General features: G+C 38.7%; 1 protein-coding gene across 2 annotated transcripts in view; it reads left to right on the forward strand.

Annotated features, from left to right (window-relative positions):
* IPCEF1 (interaction protein for cytohesin exchange factors 1) overlaps positions 1–26,294 on the forward strand; it is a 326,897-nt gene that overhangs the window by 231,438 nt on the left and 69,165 nt on the right. For both annotated transcript variants that reach the window (XM_053710985.1, XM_053710984.1), the window contains 3 exons: positions 42–113; positions 16,863–16,924; positions 17,863–17,951. In XM_053710985.1, the coding sequence (XP_053566960.1) occupies positions 42–113; positions 16,863–16,924; positions 17,863–17,951 (223 nt within the window). The remainder of the gene's footprint in view (positions 1–41; positions 114–16,862; positions 16,925–17,862; positions 17,952–26,294) is intronic.

The following is a 26,294-nucleotide window of genomic DNA, read 5'->3' on the forward strand; positions in this document are numbered from 1 at the left end:
ACTAACACATATTTTTTTTTCTTTTCTGCTCTACCTGAAAGTGCTATAAAAATCAGTAACCCAAAAGTCAAGACATTTTATTTTGCTGCAGAGAACAGAGAAGAAATGAACAAGTAAGTGAAAAAAGCAATTTATCAAAGTAAATTAGTTTTGGGGTTAAAGGGACAGTCTAGTTACAATTAAACTTTCATGATTCAGATAGAGCATGCAATTTAAACCAACTTTCTAATTTACTCTTATTATCTATTTTTCTTCAGTCTCTTGCTATCTTTATTTGAAAAAGAAAGAATATAAGCTTATTAGCCGGCCCACTTTTGGTTCAGCACCTGGGTAGCGTTTATTGATTGGTGGCTACATTTAGACACCAATCAGCAAGCACTACCCAGGTGCTGAACCTAATATGGGCCGGCTACTAAGCTTATATTCCTGCTTTTTCAAATAAAGATACTAAGAAATTGATACTAGGAGTTAATGAGAAAGTTGCTTAAAATTGCATGCTCTATCTGAATCATGAAGGTTTAATTTTGACTAGACTATCCCTTTAATGATTTATTTGCATCATCTACTGTTTTATTTTTTGAACTGACATAAACTGTTAAAGAAATGTTTTTTGTTTTTTTATGGTTCAACAGCTTTATTGTTCTAAGACAATTAAAATGGCAGCAGGTAAAGTCAATTGGTGTCAGACATTTCAGACATGCCTTGGTGTCAGACATGTTAAACAGGCTAGTAATGAAACAAACAAGCTTGGAAAACACTTTAATCAAAGAAATTAACACTTTAAACAAAAACGGTACTGTGCCTTTAAGAGGAAAAAAAGCTGCACAAACTCTGCAAAACAATGTAAAAAAGCAGTAAACAAAACGAAATTTTTACAGTAGCATCATAAAGCCTTAGTAACTTTGCACCACTATGCAAATAAACAATTAACCCCTTAATGTAAAAACCGGATTGAAAAAACTTAAAAACCGGTAAAATAACGTTCAGCACCTTGCCACAGCTCTGCTGTGGCGCCAACCTGCCCTTTAGGAACGATTTGTGGGGAAAAAAACCTCTTTACAGCCCTCAAATACAGCAGGAATCTCTGGAGAAGTAGCTGGATGCTTCTGAGGTAAATAAACTGTGCAACTGAAAATAGGCCCCTCCCACCTCACTCGATGTTATGGGGCCTAAAAGAAACACCACAGAGTGTTTCTTAAACTAGCCATGTGGGTTAATAACCCTTAAACAAGCCACAAAGACCCCTTAAAGTCCCTGTAATTAAACCAAAACGTTTTTTCCTATTAGTGTCAACAATAACTATGAGCCCTTTACGCAAGCTTGGATTCCTCTTTTACTGAATACAGCTTACCTTTCCCTCATGGGGATATTACCAGCCTTTTCTAGAAATAACACAGTCTGTCTAGAAAAAAAATAGACTGAACATACCTTAATGCAGTTTAGCCTGCAAACTGTTCCCCCAACTGAAGTTTTCCTGTACTCTTGTGAGAACAGCAGTGGATCTTAGTTACAAAATGCTAAGATCATCATCCTCCTTGCAGAAATCTTCATCCCTTTTCTGCCAGAGAGTAAATAGTACACACCGGTACCATTTAAAATAACAAACTTTTGCTTGAGAAAATAAAAACTAACATCTTTGTCACCACACTCACTTTACCCTTCCTAGCAGTTAAGCAGGCAAAGCGAATGACTGGGGGGCGGAGCTAAGGGAGGAGCTATATAGACAGCTCTGCTGTGGGTGCTCTCTTTGCCACTTCCTGTAGGGAAGGAGAATATCCCACAAGTATGGATGAATCCGTGGACTCGATACATCTTACAAGAGAAATAACTTTATGTAACGTTTTGGGGACAGCTACCCTTCATTGGTCTGATGAAGGGGAGCTGTCCCCGAAACTACACTTAAAGCTATTTTCTGCTTTGCTCAAGACCAGCGAGTGCTGTCTTCTATTATATATATATATATATATATATATATATATATATATATATATATATATATATATATATATATATATATATATATATATAGACAGTACAACAGAGGTGCATATTACACTTTTGCTGCTAATCCCATCTGGGAAGTGATTTTATCCATAAAAAATAAATAAAAAAAACCATCTAACAATACAGTATTTTAGTTTTCTTTCATAGCTCAGATAGAGCATGCAGTTGTAACACCTTACATATACTCCTATTAACTAATTTGCTTTGGTCTATTGGTATCCTTTGTTGAAAAGAATACATAGGAAGGCTCTGCTTTGCTGGGAGCTAGCTGTTTATTTGTGGCAGCACTTGTATGACTCTTGCAATTGGCTCACCTGATGTGTTCATCTCACAGTAGTGCACTGCTGCTCCTTCAACAAAGGATACCAACAGAATGAAGCAAATGTAATAATAGAAGTAAATGGAAAAGTTGCTTAAAATTGTATTCTCTATCTGAAAAATTTGGATTTCATGCCCCTTTGAATATTTGCACATTGTACCTTTCATATACATCAGCTATACATCTCAAAACATTTGGATTTTCTACATAATTAAAGCTAAATAATAAGAAATGCAGTGTTTTAAGCAATATTATAAAACAAATATACACCAGGGTGCAAGGATTAAAGGGCCATGAAAGTGCAAACATGACAGCTTTAATTTGTTAGAGAATGTTATTTTACTGCTAGTGACCCTGCAACAGTAATGTCAAACTTCCATTTTCATGATTTAGTTTAGATAGAGTATACGATTTTTTAATGACGCCCAATTTAATTGTATTATTAAATGTACTTAGTTCTCTTGTATGCTTTGTTCAAAAGTATACCTAGGTAAGCTCACTAGCAAAGCACTGCTGGGAGCTAAATGATGATTGGTAACTGCACACATATGCCTCTTGTCATTAGATCACCCCATGTATTTAGTTAGCTGCTAAGTAGTGCATTGTAGCTCTTCAACAAAGGATACCAAGAGAGTCAAGCAAATTTGATAATAGAAGTAAATTGTAAGTTGTTTAAAATGGCATTCTCTATCTGATTCAAAAAAGAAAAATATGTTGTGTTGTGTCATAATATGTTATGGAGAAATGATCATGGTCAGTCAAATGAACATAAGCAAGAAGTAAATTTAAAGGGCACTGAACCCAAATTTTTTCTTTTGTGATTCAGATAGAGCATGAAATTTTAAGCAACTTTCTAATTTACTCCTATTGTCAAATTTTCTTCATTCTCTTGGTATCTTTATTTGAAATGCAAGAATGTAAGTTAAGATGCCGGCCCATTTTTGGTGAATAACCTGGGTTGTTCTTGCTGATTGGTGGATAAATTCACCCACCAATAAAAAAGTGCTGTCCAGTTGTCTGAACCAAAAAAGAAGCTTAGATGCCTTCTTTTTCAAATAAAGATAGCAAGTGAACGAATAAATTTTGATAATAGGAGTAAATTAGAAAGTTGCTTAAAATTGCATGCTCTATCTGAATCACAAAAGAAAAAATTTGGGTTCAATGTCCCTTTAAGCAGGAAGTACAAAGCTGAAACAGCTGTATTATTTTTAAGTTAAATTTAAAAGAAGATGAAAGTCAAAATTAAACTTTCATTTCTCAGATAGAACATGCAACATTAAGAGACTTTCCAATTTAGATTTTCAAATTTACTTAAAGGGACAGTCAACACCAGAATTGTTGTTGTTTAAAAAGAGAGATAATCCCTTTATTACCCATTCCCCAGTTTTGCATAACCAACACAGTTATATTAATATACTTTTTACCTCTGTGATTACCTTGTATCTAAGCCTCTGCTGACTGCCCCCTTATTTCAGTGCTTTTGACAGACTTGCTTTTTAGCCAATCAGTGCTCACTCGAGGGTAACTTCACGCGCATGAGCTCAATGTTTTCTATATGAAACACATGAACTAATGCACTCTAGTGGTCAAAATGCATTCAGATTAGAGGCAGTCTTCAAGGTCTAAGAAATTAGCATATGAACCACCTAGAATTAGCTTTCAACTAAGAATACCAAGAGAACAATGCAAAAGTGGTGATAAAAGTAAATTGGAAAGTTGTTTAAATTTACATGCCCTATTTAAATCCTGAAAGTTTTTTTTGGACTTGAGTGCCCCTTTAAAAGGACACTGAATCCAAATTCTTTCTTTCATGATTCAAATAGAGCATGCAATTTTTAGCAACTTTCTAATTTACTCCTATTATCAATTTGTCTTCGTTCTCTTGCTATCTTTATTTAAAAAGCAGGAATGTGATGCATAGGAGTCGGCCCATTTTTGGTTGAGAACCTGGGTTATGCTTGCATATTGGTGGGTAAATGTCAGCCTCCTATAAAGCAAGCGCTATCCATGGTGCTAAACCTAAAATGGTCTGGCTGCTAAGATTTTCATTCCTGCTTTTAAAATAAAGATAGAAAGAGAACAAATAAAATGTTATAATATAAGTAAATTAGAAAGTTGATTACAATGTCATGCTCTATCTGAATCATAAAAGAAAAAATTGGGTTCAGTGTCCCTTTAATTCTATTGGTATCCTTTGGTGTAAAGCATACCTAGGTAGGCAGCAATGCACTACTTAGTGGAAGGTAGCTGGGAATTGGTGCCTACACATATATGCCTCTTGTCATTAGCTAACTAAACGTGTTTAGCTAGCTCCCAGTAGTGCATTTCTGATCTGGAGCTGACCTTAGTCAAGTTCTTAACACCTTTGCAGGGGAAAGTTTTGATCTGAAAGTTCAGAAAAAAATGATAAATACATTTAAAAAAATGATAAATAACAGATTGAAGAGGAGACACACACATTTGCATATAGTTATTCAATATCCTTTTTACAAAAATTTTAACTTTTCTTTACCTAAATCTGAAGCTACTGCTTTGAATTTTAAATATTAAACTCTTTGCACAAGTACTGAAACTGCATAAATAAAATGTAATAAATGTAACCAACATTTACAAATGGGACTTTCAGAAATACATTTTGGCTAATATTATTATTGGATTTGAATAAACAATCCAGTAGACAGTAAACTTGTGCGCAGCAGAAAAATGTATTTCGGTTAGTTTCGGACCGATTCGGATTTTTTCAAATTTCGGATCGATTCGAATTCGTATACATTTGAATGCATTCGTTTCAGATTCATTGGGATTCGAATAAATTCGGATGTATTCGTTTTGGATTTGATTAGTAAATTCGGAAGTTTAATACTATTTCAAACAGTATTAGAGTAGAAATACTCTAATATTACATTTATTGAACACATTTATTAAACACAGTCGTAGACTAGAAATACTATTTCGAATTTGAATGTGACATTTAAATTTGAATATTACATTTCGAATGTAACGAATAAATCCAAACTAGTTTGGATTTATTCGGTACAAATGCATTCAGATTAATTAAGTTTCGTTGCTAGGGTAATTCGGAAATTCGAATCGATCCGAATTTCTGAATTCGGCCAAATTTCGATTCGCAACTAAATGAAACGCACATGTCTAGTATACAGAACAAATAGGTACTGGTCAATTTACACTAAAGCAACCATGACTTAAATTCCATATTTCTGTGGCTTAAGAAATATAAAAACAAAAAAAATAATCTATGTTGCTATGACAACAACATATATAAATAAAGTTAATCTTTTACAAAGCAATTTCAAGTGCATGAAACCTCAAAGTGAAAGAAGAACAATACCAAAAATAGCAATTCACAAATTGCAAAATAACCCTTGGTCAAAGGGTCATAACAATTTACACAGTCAGATTTAAAGTGATGGTAAATCCTAGTGTTTTTTTAAATGCTAGGATTTACCAGTGCAACAAATTAAAGGGACTATAATAAAATACTTCATACTGAAGTTCCTTTATTTGCCTGTAGCGTATGCCGTACTGAGTGCCTCAGGTCGCCCACAGCAGAACACTATTTTTTCAGTGAGGTGACATTTCCACCTCTTAGCCAATAGTCGTGAGGCCCAGCTGAAATTATGCCGGATAGCTAGCAGGCTATTGACTAAGATCACCTCACTGAAAAATAGCATTCTGCCGTGGGTGGCCCAAGGCGCTCAGCGCGGCATACTCTGCAGACAAATATTTTTTACTTCATTACTGAAAGTCCCCTTTATTTGTTGCACTGGTAAATCCTACCATTTCAAAAATGCTAGGATTTACCATCACTTTAATGGCATGTAAAACAAAATGCTTGTGGAACTTTCAGAGATTCACTTCACATGTACAAGAAATGCTATGAGTTTAAATGAAAATTTGGTAACAAATAAAAAAACTGTGATATCCCTTTCAAGTGGAATAAAACTTATCCCACTGAATTAAATAATTTTAGCAGATAAATATGATCAAACTGAGAAAACTATATTTTCCCTTGAACAGCCAATAGGATTTTAGCAGCCCTAATTCCTATTGGCTGATGTAAATTTTTCAGCCAATAGAAATGCAATGGTACCCTCAGTATAAAAGGGGTACCTTGCATTTCAATCCTCAGTGTGCGGCGGACGATCGCATGAAGAGGACCTCCACATCGGATCGATGGACCTCCGTCTGGACCTCTGCCTTGGACCTTCGCCTGGACCTCCGCGCATCGACGGCTCCGCCTCCACAGAAATGAAGAAGATGCCGGTCCCGCGATGGATGAAGATGGAGCCGCCGGGATGAAGATCGTTCAAACGGGACTTCAGCAACTGTGAGTACCTAAAGAGGGGTTAGTGTTAGGTTTTTTTAAGGCTTTTTGGGGTACTTTTTTTATTAGGGGTTGGGCATTTCTTAAAAGAGCTGAATGCCCTTTTAATGGCAGAAAAAGAGCTGAATGCCCTTTTAAGGGCAATGCCCATACAAATGCCCTTTTCAGGGCAATTGGTAGACTAGGTTTTTTTAGCTAGGTTTTTTATTTTGGGGGGTTGGCTGGATGGTGGGTTTTACTGTTGGGGGTCTATTTTTTTCAGGGAAAAGAGCTGATTTCTTTAGGGCAATGTCCTACAAAAGACCCTTTTAAGGGCTATTGGTAGTTTATTGTAGGCTAGGGGGTGTTTTTATTTTGGAGAGGCTTTTTTATTTTGATAGGGCTATTAGATTAGGTGTAATTTTTTTCATTTTGGATAATTTCGTTTGTTATTTTTCGTAATTTTGTGTTTGTTATTTTTTGTACTTTAGCATTTTTTTATTTTTTGTAATTTAGTATTTTTTATTTTTTGTAATTGTAGATTTTTTTTTTTTAGTAGGGTTAGGTTTTTTTAATTCATAATTTAGTTTATTTAATTTGTAATTTAGTTTATTTAATTTGTAGTTAGTTTAATTTTAGTCTAATAGTTATGTTAGTTTAATTATTGTTTAAATTTAGTTTTTTTAAATTTCACAGGTAGGTTTTTATTTATTTTAAGATAGGGATCTTGTAATTTAAATATAAAGTTAGGGGGTTGCTATTTTTAGGGGTTAATAGTTTAATTTAGTTTTTGTCGATGTGGGGGGCTGGCGGTTTAGGGATTAATAGGTTTATTTAGTGGCAGTGATGTGGGAGGGCAGAGGTTTAGGAGTTAATAACTTTATTTAGGGGCAGCGATGTTGGGGCGGTGGAATAGGGTTTAATATATTTATTATATATATATATATATATATATATATTATATATATATATAGTTAATAAATGTTATTAGTTGCGGCGATGTCGGGAGCTGCAGATAAGGGGCTAATAACTTTAAAATAGCGTTTGCGTTATGGGAGGGCCTCGGTTTAGGGGTTAATAGGCAGTTTATGGGTGTTAGTGTACTTTGTTACAAAAAACTCATAACTAAAGTGTTACAGTTTTGTCGCGTAAAACTCATAACTACTGCTCCCAGATGGCGGTACGGATCTTGTCTTTATAGGGTGTAATGCAAGCTTTTTAGCCTCACCGCAAAACTTGTAATGGCAGAGCTATGAAAGTCCCATGAAAAAAACGTAATTTTTTTAGTGCGGGACTGACGTTGAGTTACAGGCTAAAAGGCTTGCAATTTAAACGGCTGCTCAGTATCATTTTTAGACAAACGCAATAAATATGGGGGGAAAAAGTCACATATTTGACCATATACTGTAGTTTTCCAAATATTATTTCTAAAATGTTCTCAGTGGTCCAGCAAGTAAAAATAATATATCAGATCATATACAAAAAGTTTTTTTTTTTGTCAAGCTTGTAAGTCCCATGATTAATGCATATAAATAGTCAGTAGAGATAAGTCATCACATCGTCACTATAAGTGCATTCGTTTGCTGCCATAGAAAAGGAAGTTCTAGCATCACAAAGCAAACTTGGCAGAAGTCTTTATGTTACTTAGTTTTCCTGTTTTTGTTGCATATCTTATCATGTCAATGGCACCACAGGGTCTGCAGACAAGCTTCTGTATTTGATCTCCTTTGTTTTGTGCTTTCTTGCAGTGCTAAATTATACTATCATATATAGTCTGCCTTTAATATATGAAACCCAACATTTTTCTTTCATGATTCAGATAGAGGATGCATTTTAAACAACTTTCTAAATAACATCTATCATGTTTTCTTTGTAATCTTGGTAGCACCATTTCCGGAAATGTAGTGCTATGTATCTACTTAGGTATCTCTTCAACAAAGACTATCACATTTTCACTATGGTAGCATTCTGCTGTAAAATGTTTGAGTTTGAGATTCCACTGGTTACATAGCTAGGACTAGTAGAAATTTGGGAAAAAGGCTACTTTATTCATGCATTTTAAAAAATGACAAGATGTAATATAGGAATAACAAATAATACAAATGAACAGTACACATACAATAGCCTATGCTTGCCAATATCAAATGTAGTAACATTTTAGAGCTCTTGACAACAGTGAAGCATGATCTTCTATCCTATTGGTACAGGAACAAACACAACATTAGAGCAGGAAGACTTGTCTCTGCATGCCTGGGCATGCCCAAACCTGCAAGTGTATAGACACAGCTTGTCAGTGTGTTGGCTGCATTTTTGTAAGTTAGATGCTAGGAGCTGAAGTGTGTTAGTGTCAAGTGATGCGGGAATAGGTTTTATTCAAATATGGAAATACAGTGTTTAATTGGGTGTTTTACAAATGAACAGTGTCATAAAGAGAGCTATGGTGTTGTTTCACCTGTGGTAAGAGCAGTAAGTGACTGCTGCTCAGAAGAATAAGTAAGCATAGTAGCCGGCCCATTTTTGGTTCAGCACCTGGGTAGTGCCTGATGATTGGTTGCTCAATGTAGCCACCAATCAGTAAGCGCTACCCAGATGCTGAACCAAAAATGACCAGGCTCCTATGCTTACATTTCTGCTTTTTAAAATAAAAGACAGCAAGCAAGCAAAGAAAAAAGTGTAATAGGAGTAAATTAGAAAGTTGCTTAAAATTGCATGCTCTATCTGAATCATGAAAGAAAAATGTTGTGTTTTGCGTCCCTTTGAATCTATTTATGTTAAATTATGCAATTGATATCTTACCAAGCCATTGTAAATAAAAGAAACTGTGATAATATTGCAAAGTATTACCACTTCATAATGCAACCAGGCCACTACATTTTCTGTGTAGAACACTAGTTACGTATTTACAGTACGTCTAATTACCCTGTGTCTGGAGGTTGTGGCCAGATGCTATGAAGAGTCAATTAAAAACATGTAAGGTCATGTGATAGAAAATGAGCAACCTTGGTATTTGTTGTGTGTATGTGTTAATAATTTACAATGACTGTGTTATTATGATGATTTAGTAGAATATATTTTATTGTTTTTAAAGTGACAGGGACACGGATGCCAACATTAAAGTTTCATGATTCAGGGATAAAGCATGCAATTCCCCCCCCCCCCCCCCAATATACTATTATCAAAACATTCATATTTTTTATATGCACACTTTGAGGCTCCATCTCATACTGAGCATGTGCAAAATGCACAGTATATAAGTAAATGCATTTTGTGATTGGCTGATGGCTGTCACATGGTACATGGTACAGGAGGAGGAAAAAACATAATTTATGCTTACCTGATAAATTCCTTTCTCCTGTAGTGTAGTCAGTCCACGGGTCATCCATTACTTATGGAATATTTCTCTTCCTAACAGGAAACTGCAAGAGAATTACCCAGCAGAGCTTGCTATATAGCTCCTCCCCTCACCTATCATAGTCAGTCATTCGACCAAAGCAGACGAGAAAGGAGGAACCATAGGGTACAGTGGTGACTGGAGTTTAATTAAAATTTAGACCTGCTGTAAAAACAGGGCGGGCCGTGGACTGACTACACTACAGGAGAAAGGAATTTATCAGGTAAGCATAAATTATGTTTTCTCCTGTTAAGTGTAGTCAGTCCACGGGTCATCCATTACTTATGGAATACCAATACCAAAGCTAAAGTACACGGATGAAGGGAGGGACAAGGCAGGAACATTAAACAGAAGGAACCACTGCCTGAAGTACCTTTCTCCCAAACACAGCCTCCGAGGAAGCAAAAGTGTCAAATTTGTAAAATTTTGAAAAAGTGTGAAGCGAAGACCAAGTCGCAGCCTTGCAAATCTGTTCAACAGAGGCCTCATTTTTAAAGGCCCAGGTGGAAGCCACAGCTCTAGTAGAATGAGCTGTAATCCTTTCAGGGGGCTGCTGTCCAGCAGTCTCATAGGCTAATCGTATTATGCTACGAAGCCAAAAAGAGAGAGAGGTAGCCGAAGCCTTTTGACCTCTCCTCTGTCCAGAGTAAATGACAAACAGGGAAGAAGTTTGACGAAAATCCCTAGTTGCCTGCAAATAGAATTTCAGGGCACGGACTACGTCCAGATTATGCAAAAGTCGTTCCTTCTTTGAAGAAGGGTTAGGACACAGAGATGGAACAACAATCTCTTGATTGATATTCCTGTTAGTAACTACCTTAGGTAAGAACCCAGGTTTAGTACGCAGGACTACCTTGTCTGAATGAAAAATCAGATAAGGAGAATCACAATGTAAGGCAGATAACTCAGAGACTCTTCGAGCCGAGGAAATAGCCATCAAAAACAGAACTTTCCAAGATAACAACTTGATATCAATGGAATGAAGGGGTTCAAATGGAACGCCTTGAAGAACATTAAGAACTAAGTTTAAGCTCCACGGCGGAGCAACAGACTTAAACACAGGCTTAATCCTAGTTAAAGCCTGACAGAAAGCCTGAACGTCTGGAACTTCAGCCAGACGTTTGTGTAGAAGAATAGACAGAGCAGAAATCTGTCCCTTTAACGAACTAGTAGATAAGCCCTTTTCTAAACCCTCTTGTAGAAAGGACAATATCCTAGGAATCCTAACCTTACTCCATGAGTAACTCTTGGATTCGCACCAACGTAAATATGTACGCCATATTTTATGGTAAATTTTTCTGGTAACAGGCTTCCTAGCCTGTATTAAGGTATCAATAACCGCCTCCGAGAAACCACGCTTTGATAGAGTCAAGCGTTCAATCTCCATGCAGTCAGCCTCAGAGAAATTAGATTTGGATGTTTGAAAGGACCCTGAATTAGAAGATCCTGTCTCAGAGGCAGAGACCACGGTGGACAGGACGACATGTCCACTAGGTCTGCATACCAGGTCCTGCGTGGCCACGCAGGCGCTATCAGAATCACCGAAGCTCTCTCCTGTTTGATCTTGGCAATCAAACGAGGAAGCATTGGGAATGGTGGAAACACATAAGCCATGTTGAAGACCCAAGGGGCTGTCAGAGCATCTATCAGCAGCGCTCCCGGGTCCCTGGACCTGGATCCGTAACAAGGAAGCTTGGCGTTCTGACGAGACGCCATGAGATCTAGATCTGGTTTGCCCCAACTCTCCCGGATGAAAAGTCTGGCGACTTAGAAAATCCGCCTCCCAGTTCTCCACGCCTGGGATGTAGATCGCTGACAGGTGGCAAGAGTGAGACTCTGCCCAGCGAATTATCTTTGAGACTTCCAACATCGCTAGGGAACTTCTGGTTCCCCCTTGATGGTTGATGTAAGCCACAGTCGTGATGTTGTCCGACTGAAATCTGATGAACCTCAGAGTTGCTAACTGAGGCCAAGCTAGGAGAGCATTGAATATTGCTCTTAACTCCAGAATATTTATTGGGAGGAGTTTCTCCTCCTGAGTCCATAATCCCTGAGCTTTCAGGGAATTCCAGACTGCTCCCCAGCCTAGAAGGCTGGCGTCTGTTGTTACAATCGTCCAATCTGGCCTGCGAAAGGTCATCCCCTTGGACAGATGTGGCCGAGAGAGCCACCATAGAAGAGAATCTCTGGTCCTTTGATCCAGATTTAGTAGGGGGGACAAATCTGAGTAATCCCCGTTCCACTGACTTAGCATGCACAATTGCAGCGGTCTGAGATGCAGGCGCGCAAATGGTACTATGTCCATTGCTGCTACCATTAAGCCGATTACTTCCATGCACTGAGCTACTGACGGGTGTGGAATGGAGTGAAGGACACGGCAAGCATTTAGAAGTTTTAATAACCTGGCCTCTGTCAGGTAAATTTTCATCTCTACAGAATCTATAAGAGTCCCTAGAAAGGGAACTCTTGTAAGTGGTAATAGAGAACTCTTTTCCACGTTCACCTTCCACCCATGCGACCTCAGAAATGCCAGAACTATCTCTGTATGAGACTTGGCAGTTTGAAAACTTGACGCTTGTATCAGAATGTCGTCTAGGTACGGAGTCACCGCTATGCCTCGCGGTCTTAGTACCGCCAGAAGTGATCCTAGAATTTTTGTAAAGATTCTTGGGGCCGTAGCTAATCCGAAGGGAAGAGCTACAAACTGGTAATGCCTGTCTAGGAAGGCAAATCTCAGATACCGGTAATGGTCCTTGTGAATCGGTATGTGAAGGTAAGCATCCTTTAAGTCCACCGTGGTCATGTACTGACCCTCTTGGATCATGGGAAGGATGGTTCGAATAGTTTCCATTTTGAATGATGGAACTCTTAGAAATTTGTTTAGGATTTTTAAGTCCAAGATTGGTCTGAAGGTTCCCTCTTTTTTGGGAACCACAAATAGATTTGAATAGAATACCTGCCTGTGTTCTGTCCGCGGAACTGGGTGGATTACCCCCATTAGTAAGAGGTCTTGTACACAGCGTAGAAACGCCTCTTTCTTTGTTTGGTTTGCTGATAACCTTGAAAGATGAAATCTCCCCCGTGGAGGAGAAGTTTTGAAGTCCAGGAGATATCCCTGAGATATGATCTCCAACGCCCAGGGATCCCGGACATCTCTTGCCCAAGCCTGGGCGAAGAGAGAAAGTCTGCCCCCCACTAGATCCGTTTCCGGATAGGGGGCCCTCTCTTCATGCTGTCTTGGGGGCAGCAGCAGGTTTCTTGGCCTGCTTGCCCCTGTTCCAGGACTGGTTAACTTTCCAGCCCTGCCTGTAACGAGCAACAGCTCCTTCCTGTTTTGGAGCGGAGGAAGTTTATGCTGCTCCTGCCTTGAAGTTACGAAAGGCACGAAAATTAGACTGTTTGGCCTTTGATTTGGCCCTGTCCTGAGGTAGAGCATGGCCCTTACCTCCCGTAATGTCAGCAATAATTTCTTTCAAGCCGGGCCCGAATAAGGTCTGCCCTTTGAAAGGAATATTAAGCAATTTGGATTTAGAAGTCACGTCAGCTGACCAGGATTTAAGCCACAGCGCTCTGCGCGCTTGAATGGCGAATCCGGAGTTCTTAGCTTAAGGGTTTTAAGCTTGTTCATAATTTCATCCAATGGAGCTGTGCGAATGGTCTCTTCCAGAGACTCAAACCAGAATGCCGCCGCAGCAGTAACAGGCGCAATGCATGCAAGGGGTTGTAATATAAAACCTTGTTGAACAAACATTTTCTTAAGGTAACCCTCTAACTTTTTATCCATTGGATCTGAAAAAGCACAGCTATCCTCCACCGGGATAGTGGTGCGCTTAGCCAAAGTAGAAACTGCTCCCTCCACCTTAGGGACCGTCTGCCATAAGTCCCGTGTGGTGGCGTCAATAGGAAACATTTTTCTAAATATAGGAGGTGGTGAAAAGGGCACACCGGGTCTATCCCACTCCTTGTTAACAATTTCTGTAAGCCTTTTAGGTATAGGAAAAGCGTCAGTACACACCGGTACCGCAAAATATTTATCCAGCCTACATACTTTCTCTGGAATTGCAACTGTGTTACAATCATTCAGAGCCGCTAATACCTCCCCTAGCAATACGCGGAGGTTCTCAAGCTTAAATTTAAAATTTGAAATTTCTGAATCCAGTTTACCCGGATCAGACCCGTCACCCACAGAATGAAGCTCTCCGTCCTCATGTTCTGCAAATTGTGACGCAGTATCAGACATGGCTCTACCATTATCAGCGCGCTCTGTTCTAACTCCAGAGTGATCGCGCTTACCTCTTAATTCTGGCAATTTAGACAGTACTTCTGTCATAACAATAGCCATGTCTTGCAAAGTGATTTGTATGGGCCGCCCTGATGTACTTGGCGCCACAATATCACGCACCTCCTGAGCGGGAGGCGAAGGTACTGACACGTGAGGAGAGTTAGTCGGCATAACTTCCCCCTCGTTGTCTGGTGATAATTTCTTAACATATAAAGTTTGACTTTTATTTAAAGTGACATCTATACATTGAGTGCACAAATTTCTATTGGGCTCCACATTGGCCTTTAAACATAGTGAACAAAGAGATTCATCTGAGTCAGACATGTTTAAACAAACTAGCAATGAGACTAGCAAACTTGGAAATACTTTTCAAAATTAATTTACAAGCAATATAAAAAACGTTACTGTGCCTTTAAGAAGCACAGAAAAACTAACACAGTTGAAATAACAATGATCAAAAATAGTTATAGCAACCAAATTTTCACAGTAAATGTATTAAGTTAGCAAAGGATTGCACCCACCAGAAAATGGATGATTAACCCCTTAGTACCCAAAAACGGATAACAATTATATAATTAACGTTTTTCTCACAGTCAAATACACTGTCACAGGACTACTGTGACTGATTACCTCCCTCAAAATGGATTTTGAAGACCCCTGAGCTCTCTAGAGACGATCTGGATCATGGAGGATGAAGTAGACAGATTGTGACTGAATTTTTTCTGCGCAAAAAAGCGCTAAAATAGGCCCCTCCCACTCATATTACAACAGTGGGGAAGCTCACAAACTGTTTCTATGCAGAAAACAAAAATGGCCATGTGGTAAAAATCATGCCCAATAAGTTTTATCACCAAGTACCTCACAAAAACGATTAACAAGCCAGTAAAACGTTTTAAACATACATTTAAAAGTTATGTATTATTATATACAAGCCTGCTACCAGTCGTTTTTACTGCAGTTAAGGCTCATACATTATTTCAGTATTTACAGTATTTTCAGAGTCAATTCCATTCCTTAGAAAATACATTCAGTGCACACACACACACACACATCAGCCTAATACCAGTCGCTATCGCTGCATTTAAGGCTGAACTTACTTTACAATGGTATCAGCAGTATTTTCTCAGTCAATTCCATTCCTCAGAAAATAAATTACTGCGCATACCTCATTTGTTGCAGGGGAGCCCTGCATGCTATTCCCCTTCTCTGAAGTTACCTCACTCCTCAGATGAGAAACAGCCAGTGGATCTTAGTTACGTCTGCTAAGACCATAGAAAAAAAAACCCAGGCAGATTCTTCTTCTAATGCTGCCTGAGAATAAACAGCACACTCCGGTGCCATTTAAAAATAACAAACTTTTGATTGTAGAAATAAACTAAGTTAAAAAAACACCACAGATCTCTCACAGCTTCCTACTAGTTAGGCTGCAAGAGAATGACTGACTATGATAGGTGAGGGGAGGAGCTATATAGCAAGCTCTGCTGGGTAATTCTCTTGCAGTTTCGGTTAGGAAGAGAAATATTCCATAAGTAATGGATGACCCGTGGACTGACTACACTTAACAGGAGAAATTGGATTAACGTTGAAATTTGCCAGAAAATATTCTACTGCTCATTTCAAATTCAAAGTAAGTGCTATTGTGTGGTCTTTGTATTGTGTATTTGACTATTCAATTCTACCATGTTTATGGTCCGTTACAGATCAAGATTGATTTCTTTATGAAAGTGTTTTTTAACTAAAACAAGCCTCCACCCAATGAGATATGCTTTGTGACTGGCCCATACACACCCTCCCTCACTGGACCAGTTAATACCAAGTTATACAGCTGTCTTCAACTCCTATTCTTTGCCAAAATGTGCAGCTCAGAATGTGAAAATCAAAATGTTTTTCATCTAATTATTTTAAAGATTTGAAAAATAATTTGCACATTTGAGGAACAATTTTATTTTGTAATAGAACAAGTGCAATTAATAAAGTAATAATAGTGTACTGACATTTTGAATTATAGCAAATTAACTACATATGTCATTTAAATAGATAGAAAGCTTTTTTTTATATGAATTCTAGAAGTTTTAGTAGGACAGTGTTCGGTAGATGAAGAGGAAATTAATACAAATACAAAACATTGATTTTCAATTAAAGAAAGTACAGCTGTAAAGAGGTGGAATTCCACAGAATTCAGTAAAAGTGTTAATATGCATTATTGTATTGTTATAATACAATAATTAAAGCACAAGATCTGCTGGTGCAATGATAAATGCTGACAGCGTATGCTGTCGGCATTTATCGATGTGCGGCGGACATCATACGCTACATCGTATCATGTCTGCTCGCACATTAATAAATATTCCCCTTAAGCTGTAATATCTATATAATCTGATTAATTTAGTACAACACAGAAATCATTTATTTGTATTATTATAATAAAAACAAAAGGTAACAAAAACGATGACAATTATTTTTCTTTCCTGTTTTGTCTTAAATAAATAAATTATTTGGATAAATAATACAGACTACAAATGGCTTGTTTTTTTCCTTTTAGGTGGTTAAATAAATTGGGCCTTGCAGTGATTATACATCCAGAGGATGAGAAAAAAGAAGAAGGTAACTATAGCTAATCATTGAATTATTCCTAAATGTTAATTTGAATTAAAAAGATGTACAGTCATGTGAGTCAATTCTGGCTCCAATGTGTGGTAAGATTTTGCCCCCTCTGAAATGTGTGCACTGTTTCTATACAATTTATTTTGTAGATTCTAGGGTTTTAGTACAGAGCAACAGTTTCACACATTGCAATAAGGTTTGAACTTTATTTCCTATAGGAGTGAAATCAATTTGCAGTTGCAGCTAGGGCATTGTTCTGAGTAAGGGTTTATAGAAGTTCAAATCACACATCACAAGAGTCCAATTGCTTAAATCTGACAACAATTTAACCAGCACTCCTAGCATTATACAGGAAACAAGTGAGACAATCCTCAATATATATATATTTTTTTGAGAATATATCTGCTGCTTGGTATAAATATGATGAGTTTGTTTACTCTGATGAATATGCTGTACTGTATAATGATAAAATATCTATACACTAATTGTCATCACGTTGCACTGTATAATAATGTATTTATACACTGAGTATAATGATAATAAGTATCTATGCACAGATAAAGACCACATAGGCACACATCTATGCATAGACTGGCTATTATGGGCTCCTGCACCTGCTGCACCAATTGTAGTTCTGCCCCTGCACACTGCTTAGTCATATGGGGGGCTTGCTGAAATTCTTTATTCATTAACAACTATAGTGTTCTACCCATATGAAATTATAAATACTGTATATATATATCTTGAAATTTGCTCTAGTCCCAGATGAGCAAGAAATATTTACTAGTACATATAATATTTGTATTTTAGAAAGCATGCACTTCATTTAAGCTATATAATTATTTCCACGTCCTAAATCATAGACTCCCACACATACATTTTCTTGATTTCCTACACTATACTATAAATCATTTAACTTTTTTAACTTCATATTACAGAATGCTGGAGCGAGAGCGAACAAGATGATCAGGATGCAACAGAGATTCCTCCCTCTTCATGTACTGCACAACAGAAATGCGATGATTCAGTATGTGTTACAATAATTAGTCTGTCTGAAAGTTCCTAATAGCTGTCTCTGTTTCAGAACATTTCATACAAACAAAACGAAAATAACATTTTATTTCTAAATTGCAACGTAGGCACTGTAGAAAGAAATTGCCAAAACAAAACAGTCCATATGTTACAAAAAAATTGGAAAATGTATTTCTACGGCAAAGATTCTGACATTGTTAAAGGGACCTTAACTCTTTGAGTGCTAAGCACTTTCCCACCTGGGTGCTAAGCTGATTTGAGTTTTTTTTATTTTTTTAAATATATATTTTCTAAATTCCCCCATATCCCCAATACTTGTACCGTTGGAAAGGTTAGGCGATTACCTTTCCAACGGTGGGGCTTCTAAGCAGCATGCCCCCTTTCCCTATACTTGTCATGATTTTTAAATAAAGTTGCGCTGTGACGTCATCTCGTCATTGCGCGTGATGTCACCGCACAAAACTTGAAGCCCCGGCGATGCCTGTCACTATACAGGCCTGATCGCCGGGGTAGGAGTGGGTGGGAGTCCCCAGATCTCCCTCAAGGTGGGAGAGTGCTAGCGACTGCTCTGAGCCGTCGTTAGCACCTGACTGAGACAATTTGCGATGGCTCAGAGCCGTAGTTAGCACTCAAGGGGTTTTTAAACTCAAACTGTAATTATACATAAGGGGCCAGATTACAAGTGGAGCATTATTTTGTATTTATCTTTAACGCCAATGTAAGAAAAAAACTGAAATAATATGTATTGATTATATGATTTAACAGAATTGTATCAGATCTATGAACCAGAGAAAATACACAGGCATCATTTTTAATGTTTGTTCAGGAATTTATTTTAAAATCTGATTTTTACTGAATCTATATATACTATATCTTTGGAAATATTGAAATAAATATGAAAAAAACATTTACACAGAGATAGTCAGTTAACCCTTTTGCTGCGCATGAGAAGAACTGGCCGTCAGGCAAACTGCTACCTGTGAGAGCATTCTGACCCGTTCTCATCATTAAGGGGAATCGCCATACACAGCACAGGATCAGCTGTTCCCTTGCACAGTAGGCCTGATCAGTAGCGCCATAGTGAGCGGCACTCCCAGAGTTACATGGGAGTGCCGGAGATGTCACCACAAACCTGCCTGAAGACATCATTGAGGCCCCAATATGACAGGCAGGTAAGGAAGCTGGATGGGGGGGGGGGGTTGCTGTTCAAACCACTCAATCTCAGCTCCCTTACTAACCAAAGACCTCCAAGAACCTTTATTTGATAGAGAATTATCTGCTCTTTCAAATGATGGTGATCTTTGAAAAGCACTACAAAGCAGATGTTTAAAAATAAAGTACAAACACAACACGTGGGGATTTCCTTGGGAATGGGACATTATATGCTCAATAAAAAATCTGTTAAAGGGACATTAAACACTTTGAGATGGTAATATAAAATAACAAATCATATATTTATATATACACACAGTATATAATATATATATATATATATTTATATTTATATATATATATATATATACACACACATATATATATATATATATATATATATATATATATATATATATATATATATATATACACACATATACACATACACTCATACACACACAAACAACAAGAAAAGGGAGAGTGCTAAAGTACAAGCACAGGTGTTAAAAAGTTCATGAAATATTCTTTCATATACAGAATATTCAAAAATAACAGTCCAAAATGTTATAGTTGACAATCATGGGGTCTCCTCACACCCAGCTGGATGTGCACTTACTTGAAGGAACCTCAATCAATATGAGGTAAGTAGCTTGTATCGGTCTCCTTAGATCTGTACCCCGCTATTTCAGAAACTTTCTGTCAGAAATACACATTTCAGGGGATCCCTCCGTATGAGGGGAAATATATCACAGCAAGGGAGACAAAAGCACAAGCAGAGAGACTCTTATAGCGTTACACTGTTTATTAAAGCAAACACAGCTTAAAAGGAAGTGATATTAAACTCACAATATTCAACCCCAAATATTATGAGGTATATAAAAGACAATCATCCACAATAGGGATCATTTAACAAAGTGCAGATGCAGTCTCATAAAATATACGAAGTCCCAATCTGGATAAGGCCAGTAGCCCTTAAAAACCTTACGCGTTTCGAAGGTGTATAAACAATTAAAATCCCTTTTTCATCAGAGATTATTTTCTAAAAAAAAATAAGTTCTTAGTAAAGGGGTAGAAAAGCGACTTGGTGGAAGCTGTGTATGACAAAATCAAAAATAAAAATAAAAATGAAAAGTAAGTCTACCTACAATGAGGGTTCTATTGGGGTGAAACAAATATTTTTGAAACACCGACACATCCTGAGAAAAAACAGAATTTATGCTTACCTGATAAATTTCTTTCTCTTGTGATGTATCGACTCCACGGATTCATCCATACTTGTGGGATATTCTCCTTCCCTACAGGAAGTGGCAGAGAGAGCACCCACAGCAGAGCTGTCTATATAGCTCCTCCCTTAGCACCACCCCCCAGTCATTCGACCAAAGGCTAGGAAGAAAAAGGAGAAACTATAGGGTGCAGTGGAGACTGAAGTTTTTAAATAAAAATATACTACCTGTCTTAAATAGACAGGGCGGGCTGTGGACTTGATACATCACAAGAGAAAGAAATTTATCAGGTAAGCATAAATTCTGTTTTCTCTTGTAAGATGTATCGAGTTCACGGATTCATCCATACTTGTGGGATACCAATACCAAAGCTTTAGGACACGGATGAAGGGAGGGACAAGACAGGTTCCTTAAATGGAAGGCACCACTGCTTGTAGAACCTTTCTCCCAAAAATAGCCTCCGAAGAAGCAAAAGAATCGAATTTGTAAAATTTGGAAAAAGTATGAAGCGAAGACCAAGTCGCCACCTTACAAATCTGTTCAACAGAAGCCTAATTTTTAAAAGCCCATGTGGAAGCCACTGCTCTAGTAGAATGAGCAGTAATTCTTTCAGGAGGCTGCTGGCCAGCAGTCTCATAAGCCATACGGATGATGCTTTGCAGCCAAAAAGAAAGAGAGGTAGCCGTAGCCTTTTGACCTCTCCACTTACCAGAATAGACAACAAACAATGAAGATGTTTGAAGGAAATCTTTGGTTGCTTGTAAGTAGAACTTTAAAGCGAGAACCACATCATGATTGTGCAACAGACGTTCCTTCTTTGAAGAAGGATTAGGATACAGCGAAGGAACAACAATTTCCTGATTGATATTCCTATTAGAAACCACTATAGGAAGGAATCCAGGTTTGGTACGTAAAACCACCTTATCTGCATGGAAAATAAGATAAGGTGAGTCACACTGTAAAGCAGATAACTCAGAAACTCTTCGAGCCGAAGAGATAGCTACTAAAAACAAAACTTTCCAAGATAGAAGCTTAATATCTATGGAATGCATAGGTTCAAAGGAACCCCTTGAAGAACTTTAAAAACCAAGTTTAGGCTCCATGGCGGAGCAACAGGTTTAAATACAGGCTTGATCCTGACCAAGGCCTGACTAAAGCTTGAACGTCTGGGACATCTGCCAGACGTTTGTGAAAAAGAAGAATAGACAAAGCAGATATTTGTCCCTTTAAGGAACTAGCTGATAATCCCTTCTCCAATTCTTCTTGGAGAAAAGACAAAATTCTAGGAATCCTAATCTTACTCCATGAGTAACCCTTGGATTCACTCCAACAAAGATATTTGCGCCAAATCTTATGATAGATTTTCCTGGTGACAGGCTTTCTAGCCTGAATCAGGGTATCAATGACCGACTCAGAGAAACCACGCTTTGATAGAATCAGGCGTTCAATCTCCAAGCAGTCAGACGCAGAGAAATTAGATTTGGATGCTTGAACGGACCTTGGATTAGAAGGTCCTGCCTCATTGGCCGAGTCCACGGTGGAACAGATGACATGTCCACCAGGTCTGCATACCAAGTCCTGCGTGGCCACGCAGGCGCTATCAGAATCACCAAAGCTCTATCCTGCTTGATTCTGGCAACCAGACATGGGAGGAGAGGAAACGGTGGAAATACATAAACCAGATTGAAGGAACAGGGCACTGCTAGAGCATCTATCAGTACCACCTGGGGATCCCGGGACCTGGACCCGTAACGCGGAAGTTTGGCGTTCTGTCGGGATGCCATCAGATCCAATTCTGGTGTGCCCCATAGCTGAGTCAGCTGGGCAAATACCTCCGGATGGAGCTCCCACTCCCCCGGATAAAAAGTCTGACGACTTAGGAAATCCGCCTCCCAGTTCTCTACCCCTGGGATATGGATTCCTGAGAGATGGCAAGAGTGATCCTCCGCCCATCGGATAATTTTGTTTACCTCCATCATCGCTAGAGAACTCTGTGTTCCTCCTTGATGATTGATATAGGCTACAGTCGTGATGTTGTCCGACTGAAATCTGATGAATTTGGCCGCAGCTAGCTGAGGCCACACCTGAAGCGCATTGAATATCACTCTCAGTACTAGAATGTTTATCGGAAGGAGAGATTCCTCCCGAGACCATAAGCCCTGTGCTTTCAGGGATTTCCAGACTGCACCCCAGCCTAGCAGGCTGGCATCTGTTGTTACAATGAGCCACTCTGGCCTGCGGAAACATATTCCCTGAGACAGGTGGTCCTGAGACAACCACCAGAGAAGAGGATCTCTGGTCTCTTGGTCCAGATGCAGTTGAGGAGATAAATCTACATAATCCCCATTCCACTGTTTGAGCATGCATAGTTGCAGTGGTCTGAGGTGTAGGCGGGCATAAGGAACTATGTCCATTGCCGCTACCATAAGTCCGATTACCTCCATACACTGAGCCACTGATGGCTGAGGAATGGAATGAAGAGCTTGGCAAGTGATTAAAAGTTTTGATTTTCTGACCTCCGTCAGAAATATTTTCATTTCTACCGAGTCTATCAGAGTCCCTAGGAAGGAAACTCTTTTGAGAGGGACGAGAGAACTCTTTTTTATGTTCACCCGTGAGATCTCAGAAAAGCCAACATGATGTCCGTGTGAGACTTGGCTAGCTGGAAAGTCGACGCCTGAATTAAGATGTCGTCTAGATAAGGCCCCACTGCTATACCCCGCGGTCTTAGAACCGCCAAAAGGGACCCTAGCACCTTTGTGAAAATTCTGGGAGCCGTGGCCAACCTGAAGGGAAGGGCCACAAACTGGTAATGCCTGTCCAGAAAGGTGAATCTGAGGAATTGATGATGATCTCTGTGAATAGGGATGTGTAGATACACATCCTTTAAGTCCACGGTAGTCATATATTGACCCTTCTGGATCAGAGGAAGAATAGTCCGAATAGTCTCCATCTTGAAAGATGGTACTCTGAGGAATTTGTTTAGAATTTTGAGATCCAAGATTGGTCTGAAAGTTCCCTCTTTTTTGGGAACCACAAACAGGTTGGACTAAAAACCTAGCCCTTGTTCCGCTCTTGGAACTGGGCGAATCACTCCCATAGTATGTAGGTCTTCTACACAGCGTAAGAACGCCTCTCTCTTTGACTGGTTTGCAGACAATTGAGAAATTATTTTGTTTGGTCCTCATCTTATTTGTTTTATCCTGAGGGAGGGCATGGCCTTTCCCTCCAGTGATGTCTGAAATAATTTCTTTCAGTGCAGGCCCGAATAGGGTCTTTCCTTTGAAAGGGATGTTCAACAATTTAGATTTTGATGACACATCAGCAGACCAGGACTTAAGCCATAACGCCCTGCGTGCTAAAATGGCAAAACCTGAATTCTTTGCCGCTAATTTAGCCATTTGGAAAGCGGCATCTGTAATGAAAGAATTAGCCAACTTGAGGGACTTAATTCTATCCATAATATCCTCTAATGGAGTCTCCACCTGGAGAGCCTCTTCTAGAGCATCAAACCAGAAAGCAGCTGCAGTAGTTACAGGAACAATGCATGCAATAGGTTGGAGAAGAAAACCTTGATGAACAAAAAATTTCTTTAGGAGACCCTCTAATTTTTTATCAATAGGATCTTTGAAAGCACAACTGTCTTTGATAGGTATAGTTGTACGCTTAGCAATAGTAGAAATAGCTCCCTCCACTTTAGGAACAGTCTGCTACGAGTCCTGTATGGTGTCAGATATGGGAAACATTTTCTTAAAAACAGGAGGGGGAGCGAACGGAATACCTGGTCTATCCCACTCCTTAGTAACAATAGTCACAATCCTCTTAGGGACTGGAAAAACATCAGTGTAAACAGGAACCACTAAGTATCTGTCCATTTTACACAATTTCTATGGGACCACTATAGGGTCACAATTGTCTAGAGTAGCTAATACCTCCTTGAGCAATAAGCGGAGGTGTTCAAGCTTAAATTTAAAGGCCGTCATATCAGAATCTGTCTGAGGGAGCGTCTTTCCTGAATCAGAAATCTCTCCCTCAGATAACAAATCCCTTACCCCTACTTCAGAACATTGTGAGGGTATATCGGATATGGCTACTAAAGCGTCAGACGGCTCAGCATTTGTTCTTAACCCAGAGCTGACACGCTTTCCTTGTAAACCAGGCAGTTTAGAGAAAACCTCTGTGAGGGTTTTATTCATAACTGTGGCCATGTCTTGTAAAGTAAATGAATTAGAAGCACTAGAGGTACTTGGCGTCACTTGTGCAGGCGTTACTGGTTGTGACACTTGGGGAGAGCTAGATGCTAAACCCTCATTTCCTTCTAACTGAGAATCATCTATTGCAATATTTTTAAGTGCTAAAATATGCTCTTTATAATTTATAGACATATCAGTGCAAGTGGGACACATTCTAAGAGGGGGTTCCACAATGGCTTCTAAACACATAGAACAAGGATTCTCCTTGGTGTCAGACATGTTAAACAGGCTAGTAATGTAACAAGCAAGCTTGGAAAACACTTTAATCAAAGTAAATAACACTTTAAACAAAAACGGTACTGTGCCTTTAAGAGAAAAAAAAGCTGCACAAACTCTGCAAAACAGTGTAAAAAAGCAGTAAACACAACAAAATTTTTACAGTAGCATCATAAAGCCTTAGTAACTTTGCACAACTATGCAAATAAACAATTAACCCCTTAATGTAAAAACCGGATTGAAAAAACTTCAAAACCGGTAAAATAACGTTCAGCACTTTGCCACAGCTCTGCTGTGGCGCCTACCTGCCCTTTAGGAACAATTTGTGGGGAAAAAAACCTCTTTAAAGCCCTCAAATACAGCAGGAATCTCTGGAGAAGTAGCTGGATGCTTTTGAGGTAAATAAACTGTGCAACTGAAAATAGGCCCCTCCCACCTCACGCAAAGTTATGGGGCCTAAAAAACACCACAGAGTGTTTCTTAAACTAGCCATGTGGGTTAATAACCCTTAAACAAGCCACAAATACCCCTTAAAGTCCCTCAAAAAACGTTTTATTTGTAACTAAACCAAAACGTTTTTTCCTATTAGTGTCACTAGTAACTATGAGCCCTTTATACAAGCTTGGATTCCTCTTTTACTGAATACAGCTTACCTTTCCCTCATGGGGATATTGCCAGTCTTTTCTAGAAATAACACAGTCTGTCTAGAAAAAAATAGACTGAACATACCTTAATGCAGTTTAGCCTGCAAACTGTTCCCCCAACTGAAGTTTTCCTGTACTCTTCAGCCCTTGTGAGAACAGCAGTGGATCTTAGTTACAAAATGCTAAGATCATCATCCTCCTTGCAGAAATCTTCATCCCTTTTTCTGCCAGAGAGTAAATAGTACACACCGGTACCATTTAAAATAACAAACTTTTGCTTGAGAAAATAAAAACTAACATTTTTGTCACCACACTCACTTTGCTCTTCCTAGCAGTTAAGCAGGCAGAGAGAATGACTGGGGGGTGGAGCTAAGGGAGGAGCTATATAGACAGCTCTGCTGTGGGTGCTCTCTCTGCCACTTCCTATAGGGAAGGAGAATATCCCACAAGTATGGATGAATCCGTGGACTCGATACATCTTACAAGAGAAAGACAAGTTACTACTAGATTCCTTAGGAACCAAACCTAATTTTATCTTCAGGAAAAATAGGAATTTAAAATCTATTATAGCTCCTAGTCAATTAAAAAGATCTACGCCTAAAGAGACTTGGCTAGAGAAAGTAACTGTAGGCTTCTATAAATGCAATAGGTTAAATTGTATTGCATGTGATAATATGTATAATGGAAATAAACCAACTAAGACTAGTGTCTGAATAGCGATCCTGAGCGATCGCACATTCCCAGAGCTACAGCCGAACATCTAAATATCCGCCGATATCGGAAGTAATCTACAGTGAAAATACAGCACAGTTACCCTTCCCCTCTGCATTGGCCAGAAGGACATTAG

This window comes from Bombina bombina, chromosome 4, assembly GCF_027579735.1.
Source record: "Bombina bombina isolate aBomBom1 chromosome 4, aBomBom1.pri, whole genome shotgun sequence".
NCBI lineage: Eukaryota > Metazoa > Chordata > Amphibia > Anura > Bombinatoridae > Bombina > Bombina bombina.